Source organism: Branchiostoma floridae, chromosome 9 (genome assembly GCF_000003815.2).
Source record: "Branchiostoma floridae strain S238N-H82 chromosome 9, Bfl_VNyyK, whole genome shotgun sequence".
Lineage (NCBI taxonomy): Eukaryota > Metazoa > Chordata > Leptocardii > Amphioxiformes > Branchiostomatidae > Branchiostoma > Branchiostoma floridae.
This window is the reverse complement of record NC_049987.1, coordinates 24,760,263-24,776,716: the sequence shown is the minus strand read 5'-3', so window position 1 is coordinate 24,776,716 and position 16,454 is coordinate 24,760,263. Positions and strand designations below refer to the sequence as shown.

At 41.5% G+C, this 16,454-nt stretch overlaps 1 protein-coding gene across 22 annotated transcripts in view; it reads right to left on the bottom strand.

Annotated features, from left to right (window-relative positions):
• LOC118422915 (dystrophin-like) overlaps positions 1 to 16,454 on the bottom strand; it is a 232,797-nt gene that overhangs the window by 173,849 nt on the left and 42,494 nt on the right. Inside the window, exon 1 of one of the 22 annotated variants that reach the window (XM_035830786.1) lies at positions 13,771 to 13,866. The exons of the other annotated variants lie outside the window; for them this stretch is intronic. Within the exon in view, the coding sequence (XP_035686679.1) occupies positions 13,771 to 13,851 (81 nt within the window). The 5' untranslated portion in view covers positions 13,852 to 13,866. Of the gene's footprint in view, positions 1 to 13,770; positions 13,867 to 16,454 lie in introns of those variants that run through there. 22 annotated transcript variants of the gene reach the window in all.

Here is a 16,454-nt window from a genome sequence, read left to right as displayed (position 1 = left end):
TGTTTGCATATGTATTATTCTTAAGTGCACACTTCAGCGTTTTCTGCTGTAAGACGCTGCAATGTATTTTAATGTTCTTACTTTGAACCAATAAACCAATTATTATTATTATTAAATACACTATCATTTCATCCTTAATACTATATGCACATATTGTATTGTATATTCATGAGTATTGAAGTCCCCATTGTCATTCAGTTCCTTTGCATAGAGTCATAGTCTGTATATACTGAATGACAGTATCATATGCATAGAATCTTAATTTCTGCTGTCCTGTATTGTCCATATAAAATATGTGAACAACTCAAATGGAGCATGAAATTTTGAAAGGTAATACCTACCAACAATGGAAATGACATACATATACATGTATGAACATACAAATACCTCGAACAAGGAAACAAGTTTGAGACTTTCTGGACTTGACACAACAGAAACAACTTCTTGTTACAACAAGAAAGACACACAACTCTTTGCAACACATTTGCTACATAACTCTTTGTTGTTGGTAAAAAAATCAATTGCTACACGTATAAGACTTGCATTCTGACCTCTGTCACAGTTTCGCGAAGAGAAGCAAAACAAGTCTTCATCTCCAGATAGTCTTTTGTTCGCCTGTCGTGCAGACGGCACTTAATGGATTAACGCATGCCAAAATATCTTTTGACCTTCTCCACTATCCTGACACAAGTGGCAAAGTGAAGCCAGATTCCAGCCGGACTGGCGACTAAAGCCGACGATCTATCACTTCCATTTATGTTCTCCACACCAAAACATGGCTGAAGGGGCAAGTTGAATGGCTGGATATGCACAAGTGCGCTTCACAATGCTATCATTCTGAGATAAGAATGCAGTCCATACTTGGTTGGATTATAGATTCTCACAGTCTAATGCACATTTACTAGAAGTTGCAAATAGAAAAGTATGGATATTTTCTTGTTTGATGATTTCAACTACTGATGTTACAATCTTTTACAACAACCATTTGTATTCATTATTACTTGCTCTAGTCTATTCTACCAATTCCACGTAGCGTTTATCACATTTCTTAACAAATCAGATCTTTAACTTTAACAAAAGCAAACATCTAAAGTGGAAATAATACGCGATGCAACCATTTACTTGTTACAGTTCCTTCTCTTTTCCATCTTTCTCCCTTTCAACCATCAAATCTACAAAGTTAAAAAATGCTAGCGTCTTATGGGACATTTAAAAAAATTACAGCTTTAAGTTTAACAAAACCTCTGAAGGGGAAATAATATGCAATGCAGCCATAAAAACATCCAGTTACTTGTTACAGTTCCTCTTCTTTTCCATCCTTCTCCATTCAAAAGCAGCAAATCTACAAACTTCAAAAATACAAGCCTCTTTTGGGACAATTCAATACAGAGATTAACAAGCCGACGGTACCATTTCCTACCATACTCTTAGAGTGATTTACTCGAAGAATCCTGGCAAGTGTTTCCCTTCAAAGCACACAGGCCTTGCATCAAGTTTCCGTCTCTACACAATTGAGACATACATCAGCGGATAGTAACGAGGAATCAAGGGAGTAGGTACTTGGCACATACAGCAAGGGCATTCGGGAGGTTACCCCATCAGTTATTGCTACAGATGAAGAGGAGGGGGATTGAGGAGAGGCTGGACCATAAACATAAGTCAAAGATGCTGTGACCTCATTAGTCAACTGCTATATAACACTTCCAACATTTGTTCATTGTGTGAACCCCCTGTACATGTAGCACCTAATACCGCACATACCTTTAGTTTAGGGCAGCAAATTTCCTTGCTGTTTCAGTAGCAGGGTATATTTCAAAAAGAGGAATTATTAATTAATTTTGCTCAAGGCACCTCCTTGAACACAGAACTCCCATTTTACATACCTTCATAAAGACTACTCCTCTTTATGAAGGGACGTAACATGGGGATAATGCCAAAATGGAAATACCCTGTCCAGGATTTGAACTGGACTCTCTCAATTTTTAAATATATTATTAGCACCAAGAGCTCAACCTGTGAGGCTATTACCAGTTGAACATAACACTCCCAACACTGTACCTATACACATATTTTTAGTGGGGCTCATGCTAAAGAGACAGACAAGACAATTCGTATGTATCACAACGCAATGGTCCCTGTTTGCCAGCGTTACACGAGTGCTGATGCTTCATGCCTCTAACTAGCATATTCCTCAACGTCGGGGTAAAGGTAAAACACAACGCTTGATGTCGGGCACCTCGTCTAATTTAATTTGGGAGCACAGATAAGCACAAGGGAGGATAACGATAACAGCAGTGCTTTGTCTGTGGCAGAGAAACAGAAACAGATCATGCGAACGGTTTACTGTTGGGGTACACATTATGATCCATACATGGCATCACATCGGGGTGCCGGCCTATTATTTCACATCTCCCATGCCTCACAACGCTAACTAGGGCATCCTTCACTGTCACATCACTGCACACGGTGGGGGAAATACACGTACAGACTTTGATGGAAGACAGTTCAGAGATATGTTTGAAGTTAACTGCCATAGTAGCAAGATAATAAATTAGGTTCAGTTCAGTTAAAGACAAGGAGATTAAAGGAGGCTAAAGACAAAAAACTTCAGCAGAAATGAAATCACAGCCCTACCTGTAATATCAATATAGATAATAAATAAGACATCATATTTCTGTCATAATACAGCAAATACAAAGGATAAATAGGCCCAATTAGAAGAAACTGTTGTAGAGAACTGTCATCAAGCATGCAAAATAAGCCAGCAGGCGAGTCTTAAAACACAACTTGCTTTCCAGAAAAAGGACTCAAATAGCTCAACTCAGATACTGATTTGCATATGCGTGGTTTACACTTGACCTCAGACTTATTACCCATCACTGATGAAACACAGTTGATGGTATCTGACACGTCAGACTCTTTAGACAATTTATCCGGTTGTTTCATTGATTTGGACTAAGAAATGTTCTGCCAGGAGATCTAACCTCATACAAAAGGCAAGTTTATACAATATTACAAGCACCTGAGAGCTTTCTTTGTGTGTGAATAATTACAGTTCTGGTCAAACTAAAAAGTGTGCACTCTTCAACAAAAAGGTTAAGTGGTAGAGTTGGCCATGTGTTCATTTTCTCTCATCCTAGCCATTGAGATGAAGCTCTCTCTTCTCTAACCAGCAGTCGTTACTGATGAATGCAATCACAGCCTGACGCACACATTTGGTCTCGGGAAAGCGAAATGGTAATTTCTTCTCACACTTTCAGCCAAATGAACAGCAAACATAATGGAGGGTCGCCGTGATCCCACACGAGACGGTTAGCAGGTCACACTTTGTATTCCGCATGAATCAAACGCGCTGCAGAGGTAAAAAGATCAACAAATGCCGTTCAATGACCCGCTGATTGCCGACAATGCGTGATCACCACAACCAGCATAATTGCGCAGGAGCCATCAACCACGCCCTAACGGATGAGGATCCTAAGCGTATCTGAAAAGTCCATGCCGACTCGGTTTTGTGCGATCGTCCCCGAGCCCCCTAAATTTCCAGAGTGGCATGCGGACACAAAGCCGGGCGCTTAATGCCCAGGGGAGGCATTGATCAAGCTGCCACGGAGCATTCTCTGCCTCGTACATCCTCGTGTAGAACAGTCACATCTTCAGAGGGTTCTGAAGATGAGGGATGACCGTAACCACGGAGACAGCCTCCTGGTGCCCGACATCTTCCTTCCCGGAGGATTGGGAGAGCGAAGGGCCACAGACTCTTTGGATAATCTTGTCGGACCCATAAGTCACTGTTTGTTGGAAATGCCAACAGTTTGCATAAGGACGGCATGGGATGTGCACCCACAATTTGTATAAAGCTCTTCCGAACGATGTACATTATCAATACATCTCGATGGAACAATTTGGATATTATGAAGCTTATTAGTTGGAACTTTAAAAAAATATCAACATTATCTGATCTAAACAAATAAAACTTTTGAAAACAGTGTAACTGTTAAAGCAACTAAAAACACACTTGGGAAGTGTACTATCTAGAATGATTTTGCAGAGTTGTTTTTTCTCATAAATCCAAACAAAAATGTTGTTTTGCTTCTGCTGAATTGCTTGCCCCTTTACAACTTTGAGGATGGTATACCTTACAAGTATAAATCTTTTACTCTAGTTGTAGAGTGTAATGAAAAGTATAGTTTTCCCCCATAATGACCACTTTATTTTGGCACACACAATTGTGAAAGAGCCAACAGGACACATTTCAATACTTGAAAGCTACGAACACAGACGTTATCCTACGTATCAGATCTACAGAAGGCAAATAAAGAGTCCTTTCATGTTTAAATATTGCACGGCACATAACAAGACCGAATCACTCCCCACATTCACCTACTTTAGGAGCCCTTTGATGTATCGATCTATTTCGGTCATTGACCCTATAGCAACTAATGAACGCAGTTCACTCCCTACTCTTCAAAGGCATTTCTTCCATCTAACACCTTGGAAGTACTAACACACTCAATCCACTTCTTTATTTCATGCAAATTGTAATAGCTGCTAACGAGATGCCAGCAGGAACCTAATCCACTAGAATTGAGTATGTTTTTGAAGCAAACAATCAAAGAACTTTGATGGAAAGATGAAAGGTTTAATATCATCTTTAAGCCAGTTGCAAAGAAGGGTAAAAACAAACAGAACAAACAGAACAAAATTTGGCCAGGTGTATCTTAATGTTTTTTTTTAGCATGACCTACATCTGCACTGTGGGCCGATCAATGACTATTTAAAAGTAAAAACAGGACATTTTGAAAGTGCCAATATTGTTACCATATAGATATCGAACACAGATGAGGTATTTGGAAAATATTATGCTTGTTGAAATGAAACGGGAGAGGGGCATGTATAGTATAGTCCAACTTAAGAAAGGGTCAGGTATCTGTTCTGGACATTGTAATGTATAGCAAATTTGAGCAATGCCCAAATTTCACTCTTAAATTCTTAAGTTTCTTTAATCTGGTTAAAACAGACTATTCTAAACATTATTGCTATCCTCTTTAAGGTGCTTCTTGGCTTATAATATCTTAACCTTGCTTTCATGGTAGCATGGAATCAAACACCCCCGCCCCCAGCATTGCAGCAGCTATATGTATATCATTGGTGTTTTGTCGATGAATGTTAGACTTCTAGGTAATAAGATATGCCAAAAAGCAGCTACTGGATGTGATTTTGCAAATGGTCATTGATGTTTACACATTTCATGACTTGCCATGGGGGAAGACATTGCTTTGAGAGTATGAAATGATGGGGAAGAAAGGTACAAAGTGTTACCACTGACAGGTAAGGGTACGAAGTGCCTTCTCCAAGGTGATACAGCCATCTTCGTCACCTGGAGTCTTCCTCACAAGATTGTCTTCTCCTCAAGGTGTGTTCCAAGGAGGTCATCATCTATTCCGACTGGGGCGTACTTGGACTTCAGTCTCCAAAATGTGCATCTCTCAAGCAGCGAACTGTTCCTGGTTAATGGGTGTGATTTGAAGGTGTATGTCCCGCTTGGGCGAGTGTTCGTCTGCGTCAGACCTCCAGCTACATTTGAACTTAGTGTTGCACGGAGTTCGCCGCTGGGTGGTAGTTTCACACCCATTAGCTCTCCAATCCAGACCGCGGAAAGTATGGCCGCGTACGATTTCACATTAAGGAGAATGCGTGATCCCTAAAAACAGTCTGAATTGGATCCAAGAGCGCGGGAATTGTTACGCACGTTCCCAAGAAGTTTGCCTCTGAAAGAAGTCCGCGAAACTTTCGGTTATCTTGTTTCCCCGGTCCATCCCAACCGGGAGATTGCGGAATTATTTCTCAATTTGCACTGCTCGGCGCGAGCATCCCGAGGTTGGGCTGGCTGCTTGCCATGCATAGCTTCATTACCTGCAGGTCCAACAGGTTAAGTAGGGGTATTCCCTCCTGTTTCTCCACAAGGCCGGACGCGCACCTGACGAACCGACCTCATCCGCAGCCTCATCTGGTCCAGTCCCAAGGACAAGGATGCTGCTGGGCTCAAATTACAGCATAACTCTGTTTTAGTCTGTTAACAATTTCACAAGACCAGACTTCCACTTGGAGATTGTTTCAAACCAGGAAGAAATCCTCAAAACCAGATATGCACTTGATGGACTGCCCTCATCCGCATTTTCATCTGGTCCAGTCCCAAGGACGAGGATGCTGCTTGGCTCAAATTACAACGTAACTCTGTTTGTCCTTGAACAATTTTACGAGACCAGATACATAATTGAGTCAACAACAGTTTTAGTCGATGAGTAATTCCAGGAGACCAGATACGCACTCGACGAACTGACCTCAAACGCAGCATGAGAGCTGGATCCAGTCCCAGGGTGCTGCTTTGGTCAAATAAATAAGTTTTTTAAGTCCATGAACAATTTCACAAGACTAGACACATAGTTCATGCATTTGACTCATCCGCAGTTTCATCCAGTTTCCACATTAGTTCTGTTTTAGTCCTTCTAATTGATTCTTTAACAATTTCACAAGATCAGATCATTTGCTGATCATTTAAGTCCAAAAACAGATCCACAAAACCAGATACCCACTTGATGGACTGACCTTATGCGCAATTTAATCTAGTCGAGTCCCAAGACCAAGGGTGCTCTTTAGCCAGATTAGTTCTTTTTTTTTAGTCCAGGGACAATTTCACAAGACCAGATACAGACTTGAGTCAACAACTATTTCAGTCCATGAGCATTTCAAGAAGACCAGATAAGCAAAAACGAACTTGCCTCATCCACAACCTCATCTGGTCGAGTCCCAGGGATATACTTTTGCCAGATTAGCTCAGTTTCAGTCCATCTTCAAGAATGACAATTTTCTCTACTGTCTCTTTCAAGCTACCCGTGTGAGCAATGAGGAAGAGAAAGTTATTCCCTTCTACATTCCGAGAAGCTACTAAGATCTCGCAGTTCTGACTGTACGTTACCAGATAAGAAACGCAAGTATCCATCAAAAACCGTGAGGGTCAATGGAATGTACCATAACTCTCCACTGGCTGCCTCGTCGGGTTAGAATGGCCCAAAGCACGCATTCCCCACCGGGCAAACCCATTTCTTGGTTACCCGTTACTTTACAAAGGTCAAACCCATTTCCTGCCTCTCATCTTAAGCGAGGAGAACCCCAAAGGGTTTAATATCTGGGCGTGGCCCTCTGTGCCCCCTTTCACACTTTTGTGCTTCGCAGTCGGAGCGTCGAGCGGTCCAGAGGCGTCTTCAATTTTCGGGCTGACTGATGACCAGTCGCCCTTCAAAATCTGCCGTCCGCTGCTCCCAGCAAAATCAATTCCACCCACATTTCAGCCAGCTCTGTGTGAACACTTCTGTAAGGCGGAAAAATCCAATCAAGCTCGGATCCTTCTGTACGTATCCTCTCGCCCTTCAAGGATCAGGAGGTATGCATATTCCCGGCTCCCCGCGGATTCAAACGCTTTCTACGAGACAACTCCTTCATCTTCCGCCATCAGTATGCTCACAACAAAATCAATAGAAGGCCCATTCCTTCCGTCACAGGCTGCCTCCTTCAAGGTGTTATCGGAACATCTTGACGGAGCGTCTTCTCCCAGAGTGTGATTCTGACAACGATCTGGCGAGTGGGGGGTCACCGCAACTTGACCTTGCTCACAAACTTCAAATACACTTTTCCAGCGGAGACGTCAGATAGCAGAAAAGTCCCTTGAAGAACTATCTTGGACCGGCTAGAAGACTCGCTTTCTTAATACAGAGATGTATTCAGCACTTGCAGTCTTGATACAAGAATATCTTAAGTCATAGCAATACTTCAAACGGCAGATGCATCACTTGAAGACCTATGATGAATCTTGGACCGGCTTGAAGTCTTGCTTAATCTCAGTTCAGAGATGTCTTGACAACTTGCTTTCTGAATACGTGTATGTCTTATCCACCTCGGTAATACATCCCTCCAATGGTCCTTGGAAAATGAGAGTAGCAAGTTCAGTCATTTGAAAGAGTCCTCAAAGACAGTCAAAACTTCTGCCATATCTGTCTCGGTGCTGCAGAGATTCTCCATAACGCAGTCCTGAAATTTGGTATCCCAGTTGCACAGTCTTGCCCGAATCGTCTCCAAATTGATACATTGTGTACCTAACACTCACCACCTCCAGTTCCAATATCTACCAGCTTCCCAGCGTTGTCTGCTGACGACATCCCCTCGTTTCGCCAGACAAATCCCAGCCCGGGGGGTGTCTAATCTTCACGATCACCATACGAGAGACACAGACTGTCTGCCACCCCTTTGTTCGACGATGTGATACGAGAGATGGCCGACTTAGATGGCCGGATGTTCCCGGAAACACGCCATCCGTCTTCCTAACACCGACACATCCCGGTCCACTCTCCCACTCACTGTTAAAGCTGGCTACCTTTCATCTGCGTATCCATTTGTCATGTCCAATGTTAGACGCCAACGCTGCACTTTCTTTGGCACAGTCCCTTATAACTACAAAGTTGTGTTAGAAATACTATTTCATAATTCCTTATATACATGTATGCAGCAACGATAGTGCACATGCAAATTGTATACCGCCAACATGTCTATTTTCAGTGATACAATACTTTGTGCACTATAATGGGAACATCATTTATACAGGGCATCAGTAACTGTAATTATCCTAAGCCTTATATCACATGAGGTGCCAACATGGCTAACATATCCAGGGAGAATGGATCCTATATAATCCCCCATACAGCCAATGCAGCTACTTTGCAGCCATATTTGCGAGCAATATGATGGATTGAATTTTGCTCACAGTGATGGATAGATAGACCGGATTTGGCACGTTGACAACTTTTTCTAGTTACTGTTAGTGCCAAGTCTCCTGTTCTAGTTTGTCTACAGCGAACACAGATCGTGTCAACATACAAGAGATCACTCAAAGCTTTACGCAAAAGGAATACCTAGCAGTGAGGCATGCTTTGTTACATGTTATGAGTTTGATCATATGCCCTGTGTGTCCTGAAAGAAAAATGAACACCATTGTCTACTGTAGCATAGATCAACAGTTAACAGACCAATCTAAGCTTCACCTATGTACAATGTACATGGAATACCTAGCAGTAAGATGTTGCTTGAGGCTGACTCTAGGATCTGTCTCAGGACAGAGATTTGAAAATCATTTGTTCAAAGCTCCATCCTAAATCTGTTTAAAGTACAAAATACAAAATTCTAATCTGTTTCGAATTTTCATCACTAAGTTGCCAAACAAAAATGTCATGTTCCTTGCCAAAAGTGGACAAAAAAAACACGGCTGGAGTTGGCAGGTTTTTGCCACGGATGGTTGGGTAACAGGAAACATTTTTTCCTAGGCCTTATATAATGTTATATGTACACAAAGAGATCAAATGTCGGATCCAATATTGCCAGTTGACGTCACAAACGCCGAGACGACTCAGTCGAGCGGAGCGCCGACTTTCACCTCATCAAACTTCATAACATCTGAGAATATCACTGAACTTTACATAACTACCCCGGGTGGGACATGATCCATAAAGTTTTCTGGGAATTACTCCATGCATCCATAATAGGGGATCAGACCTTTCCAGGCGTTATTTTTATCAGCTACAAGAAGGATTCTGGTCACGGCCATAAATTGAAAAGAATTGAACTACAGCGTATCATCTTTCAAAAAGTCTCAACAGATCCATGTACAATCCTTGAGTCAATAATAAAAAAAGTTCTGGAATAATTTCTTCAGGTTGGAAAATCAGTGACTAAAGAGGCTAATTCACCACTAATTAATTGTATAATCATGGCCAAAGTTTCACCCAAATCTTTGTTTCCTTCCTTCCTTCCTTCCTTCATTCATTCAATGATTCATTCATTCAATGCACCTGTCTATCCATCCATCAATCCATTCACTCATTTACCTTTCAGTACAAGTCGCAATAAAAATTCTAGCAAAGAGTTCTGCACATTCCCTGATTGATTCACTGGTCCTGAAGCAATCACCCCCCCCCCCCCAATGTACGGCACCGAACTAAAGGTTTCCTATAAAGCCATGGCAATCCCCCCCCCCCCGGTAGAGCACCGAACTAAAGGTTTCCTATAAAGCCATGGCCATCCATCTATCAGCATCACTGCCTCCATTGTTCCTCTGTATCTATCTATAGATATCCCCCCATTCATCACCGAGAATTCCCCCTGTAACCAATACCCCATTACCCACGGAGCGCTGGAAATAACTTTGCATGTTTGCGCTGGAATTGGCGTCTGGTTCGCGCGCAGGAGCATACACAATAGCAGGGCTGGATATACATGTACTGGGGGAATGTGCACCTAAAATTGGTGCTGTGCACTCAATTTTCAACTGTGGGTATTTGAGTTGGTTTACATTAAACTTAAAGGTAAAGGCACAATTATACATGGCATATTCTGGACATTTAAGTGTCAGAAAATATTATAAATCAAGTTCCTTTTGTTGTATAACTTGCCTTAAAATTCATATTCAAGCTCCGAAAAGAGGAAGGAGGGTTTGTAAAATAATAATAAAAACTGTGTTGTATGACATACTTAAAAAGCCATGCATCAACAACTGGTTCCTGTCCGTCATAGCCTTAAGATCCTCAAGTTGCAAAATTTGAAGTAAGCTATAAAATTTCATTTCAAGCTCTGAGTACAGGCAGTAAGATTTGTGATAAGGTTTTGATGACACTCTACTCTATCTCAAGTTGTACGACTGGATAAATTTGTTCTGTGTAGCTAACTTTTTACATTATGTGCAACTGTGCATCTGTGCATCTACATCACCACCGTGACTTCAGACAGAGCGCTACCATCATCTGTAAAGATGGAAGGATGCCTACTCCAACGGCGTTCTTGCCTGAATGATTTGGTGAACTTGTTTCTCCACCCTCCAAATTGATTGTGTTTGCTAACAGGACGAGAGGAGGCACCGAGGGGAGTGCGAGTGCTCGCCCGTCTTCTCCATCCCTTCATCACGGCTGGGCAATTTCAAGAACTGTCTCGGACAGGGTTGTAGCCAGCCTGAAATCATTTCCCGTCCTCTTGATTTTTAATCTTATCGAGCACTGAAGGCACGACGTTCCTAGGTGGTACAGAGGCATGCTCCCCCAGAAAAATTTTGAAATCTAGACCCTCTGACACACTATTTCCTGCATTTTGAGGTGTAAATTTTGATAATTGACTAAGCTGTTCAACAGCATCTGTTTGAGTGAAAAATTACACAAGAGAGACAGCTTTATTACATCTTTACATACTGATTTTTGTCTGTTACAGAGGACAGAATGGGCAAAAAAATTTCCATCCCCAGCTGCAAAATTCCATCAAAGGACGGGAGGACGGTTGCTGGTCTCGAAAGAGTATTCGTAACGATGGTGGCCAATTCCCGTCAGAGTGTGCGGGAGATACAGCTCTCTCTCCTGTGGGACTGCCACGGATGCGTGAACTCATTCTTCTTGACAATTCCATCTGAGGCACACTCCGTCAGAAGCCAGTGAAGGGAGGCATAAATTCCAGCATACAAGGGGGCTCTGAGTGAAATCATACATGGAGTGGAGGGGTGATAAAATGTGCGATATCTCTGAATCTAAACCTCCTGAGCAAAATGATACATGCTAGAGGGATAATAAAATGTACAATGATTCTAAATCTAGACAAACTGCAGGTTAAGTGAGTTGAAGCTTTATATACAGTTGACTCCATGTCTCTTTTCTATTGGCACTTCCATGGCCATAGCTCTGATGATCTCACTTCTTGTCACTCCATTAAGATCTTTTCGGAGTAACACCAGGTTTCCCTCCAGCTCTCATTGTTGTACTGTTCACTTACCAGTCTTCAAGTCCTTCTACAGCAACAGCTCCTTTCCACGGACTGCCAAACTATGGAACTTTCTCGATGACAACTGTTTCCGTTCAGTCTACAACCTTCAAGCCATTTAAAACCAATGCTTACCCCTATCTCCTTGCATAATAATATCCACCATTCGTAAACTTAGTTCATTGTCTAAATGTGTTCAAATGGCCTTGCATCAAACAAACATGTTATAAAAAAAGAACCAGACCAGGGAACCACAGAAGCATTTATCTGCAAAATCATGTTTTTGCAGAATGACGGTCTTATCTACCGTTTTCCATTTACAAAATCTATGCAATGAAATCTTATCTTGATTTAATAACACTTGAAGCCAATTTTCCCAATTCCCTTCAATCCAGTCTACAGATTCCAATCTACCAAATTTGACAGAAGCGTCACCTGCGATCAAATTTCAAGAATCACACCAGTGTCTTCTTCCCAACCTAATAGACGGACGCACAGATTAGACCAGACAGATGACAAGGTAATTACATAATAGCAGCCAGACAGAAAATCGCTCCCATTCCTTAAAACTTGGAGAAATGCTTAAGCGACCATTTTCATCATTACGATACTATCTTGAGCTATTTCTAGTTCTAACAATGTACTGTAATTGTTAAGACAAATGTCTTAAAATTCTACGCTGTCTCCTCACCCAATTTATGAGCTGCAAGGAACCATTATGAGAACAAGTTCTTGACTAACTGGCCAACATCCAAGCAAGGCACAGAAATACCTAACTCGCAAACAGTACAATGGATCTGCTTGAAGTAAAATTGTACCTAATTCTGCAAGTTGAATCAGAGTACTAGTAGTACCTTCTTCCATGCTATATGACCATTCTGCCTAACTTAACCAACATGCCTTAGATAACTTGAAACATTCCTATCTTGAAGTTGAAGTATGTCAGGTGAGTAAAATGTGCGAGTCTAGAGAATATTGTATAATTGATCTGTCAATATTTCATTGTCTTCACTTGCTAAGGAATATTTTTAAGCAACTCCTTTACACTTTGACCTTTCAACTTTTGCCTAAACAGGTACACAAAACCCAAATTTGGTATCAGTAGGCTGGTTCAGTAACCAAAAGGTTCACTGTCAAGCCTGATGTGCAATCCAACCTTTACACTTAGACCTTTGAACTTCTGCCTAAAACAGTATACCCAACACAACTTTGCTGCCAGTACCCACCCTCTGTACAGTGAGGGTTAAGTGGCGAGTCCCACGTGTAATCCAACGTACTATTGTCCAAACCACCACCGAATGGGGCAGGAATGTCAGGAATTTCTCTGGGTGAGAAACCACCAGGAACAACAGACTTACACAAGAACGGGTCAAGTTCAAGAATGGCACTACAAGCTAGATAATTAACTCGAACATTGCGTACACAAAATGGAACGCTCACAGGAATTTAAAAAAAACAGCTGCCTTTTTATACACGCTCAGAAACCCTTTACAACATCCTCTTTTTTTTTTTATGCAGGCTTTTCAATGGATATGAATACCACTCCATTGAAACAATAATGCCTCAAGAAATACTACATTTCGTGGAAGAGGGGTTTGGAGTTGAATGAAAACAAGGAATTTGACTCTCAGCTTGACCGAAATACAGAAAAACATTTCACTTCCTTTAAAATCTCTCAGAGTCTCAACATTACCTCACCACTATTTCAGAGATATAAATGTCATGTATGATCGATAAAAAAAGGATATTTCCTTTGAAATATGTGAGCAAGCTTGGCAAAGAACAGTTTTAACAGAAAAGTGCCCTAACATGGCCTTGTAGCATGCCTATGCTGGACCAAGGCACTTCAATTGACCTCTAAATCACTGAATAACCACGCTGTGCAAACTCATCGTCCCAAATCCCTGGCAAAACTACAAGTTTCCTCACCTCTACTGTCCGTGACTTCCTTGGCATCACGTGAACCGAAGCATATTCTGCAAGTCTCTCTCTCCTATAGTAGTAGGACATGGTCCAATCCCTCCTCACTCACTCCACTAGCCAACAAAATCTGCGTAAAACTTAGTTTCCAACTCACTCCCAGCACAGAGCAGCTTTGCCCACTGTTTATTGAACCCTTCTCGGCTAGCACAGACTGCTTTAACCCCTGTTTGCCGAGCCAGTGAGTCCAGATGAGATCCCCTGTCACTGCTAACAGAGGGAGTGTTCCCCATTGGTGTGCTGTGTTTGCTGTTTATAGAAGCCCACAGAACTCACACCGCTCTGTTGGAAACTCCAGTACAATAACCTCGCTCCAAAACCCGTCTCAAAGCCTTGTATGATTTCTGCTAGAGAAACCGTGTGTTGAGGCCATATCAATTTATCTACTTGTTTATTTGACAGTTTTAACTAAAAGTTTAGAAAGAAGTCAAGATGTAAAAAGAAGGCTGGTAGAAAAACATCTTTCCACATATACACATTTACTCCCTGAATCAAGGTTACACCCTTCAGGCTTTGTTTTGAAGTATAAATATAATAGTTCAAATTCTTAAGCATTATTGTCTAAAAATCTGAGAAACAAGAAATGAAATTTGTATGGCCTGGTGAGGTAACCGTGACACAACTGAGACAGAGAACTTTTCCTCTACATGCACAGAATTCCACTTAACTTGTAGCACACAACTCAACTGTCTGTCACTGCATAGTTCAATTTGAACTCTGATGTTCCAACAAACTGTCAACGAGTATTTCTCGAGACAGAAAAATCAATCGTGTTACATTTCTAATAACTTGAGAGAGAAAACCTTGCCAACACTTTCGTATATGTACTCCAAGAATTTCATTTATACAGTAATGCTTTCTGTGGCTGTCTATTTCCCATTATTTTAGACAAACATCAGACAAACAATAGCAGAGACACCATAATACCTCGCTCACTGCACAGAGAAAACCAAGCTGTGACCTGGTCAAGTTTGTCACCGGTCCAGGTCGAGGGTGCGGTCAGACTTCCATTGCCGTTAATCGTCCCTGTATTTGCATGTTTATCTTTACACCTTAAATGTTGACGGTGCTAAACACCAAATGTTTACATGTCAAGAATATCACATAACGGCTCTGGCCTCAAAAAGGGACGATTTACCTACATGGTTTGTTGGTGAAACCGGAGCCCAGAGCCATTGTAGAACATGTGTATTAACGCACCACGTTTTGTCTAAAAAGGATATCTCTTACCATGTTGAAAGCTAAGCCACAACAATAGGTACAAGCACTTGCACTTAGCGGTCCCCCCACTGTGGAATTGTTCTACCGCCGTCCCTTCAACCCGTTACATTATTGTTCGGCTTGTTGACCGTAAGCACTTTGAATCAGGACAATTTCCAAAATAAACAGTCCCATTATTTTCTTTGAATCGCAGCGTCTTGCCTTGCTCGATAATGTAAACCTATTTCAACCCAACATCTTCCAATCTCTACTTTAAGTATCCAAAGCATTTAAACTAATCCTCCCAAAAAAGGACAATGTCATTTACACAGACAACACAAACCAACATAGACCTTGAATGTTAGTGGTGTGCCGACTTCCAAATATAGCTCTCCCAATTAACACAAAGCAGCCAAACAAACAAATGGCACGGGGCTTTCTTGATCATTAAGCCCCTCTATTGTCAAAGCAACTGAAAGTGCCTTGCCTCAGTATACAGTACACACAGGAAGAGAGAGTACTGTAGATTCATTTATTTTCACTGAGGTTTTATTTAGGGAAAAGCTTCCAAAAATGTTTTAAATACAGTGGTCATACGACTGGATAAAAACGATTTACTTCCAGACATTTCGAGTGACATCCATCACTCTTCTTCAGCGTCACTAGGATGAACTGGCAGAAACAATTCAATAGAGTCAAGTACTTTTAACTTGAATTTAGTAGAAACACTAGTGGAATATGCAAGGACGATCTGCAAACGTCACTCATACGTATATCATGTTTAGATAGGTCCCTATGGTAGGACTAGGAATACCAATTAGGAAAAGCTACTATACTTTGTGAAGCAAACCTGGGTCCCATTATAATGGGAAGTTGTACCATCTCTGTAGAGTAGCTACAGATTTACATTAGCTACATCGCAGGATTGGTTAGGAGGACAGGAATGGCCTACCTTGTACTGTTCCTCCCATCAGCAGCGTGGGATAGATCAAAGAAAGTATCAGTACCATAATAAAGGGTGCAGTTTAACATCACTTGTCTTTACCACTTCATGTAGTATCAGTACCATCACTCCGTACATGTTTTTGTTTCATCAACTCGGAGCACAATCCCCCAACTTAACACATGTACGGCCTCGTACCAAATGGCTCCCTTATCAAGGACACACTGGCACTTGGGCTTCTGAGCCACTTAAAGGGGTACTAAACTAAAGAAGGTGTATTAATTTCCGGTAGATAATGTATTAATGAAAACATGATCAGCCAACTTTTTGCAGAATTCCTCTTGTGGTGTGTTTCGTAATACATTATGATACTCCCTAAACCCTCTGCAGAGCCTTGAAAATGCATGGCAAGTCACAGTGTAAATGCTTTCTTCAGCATGAATATTTTCGGCATAAATACAACAGGTCAACTATATTGACGTACTTTTCT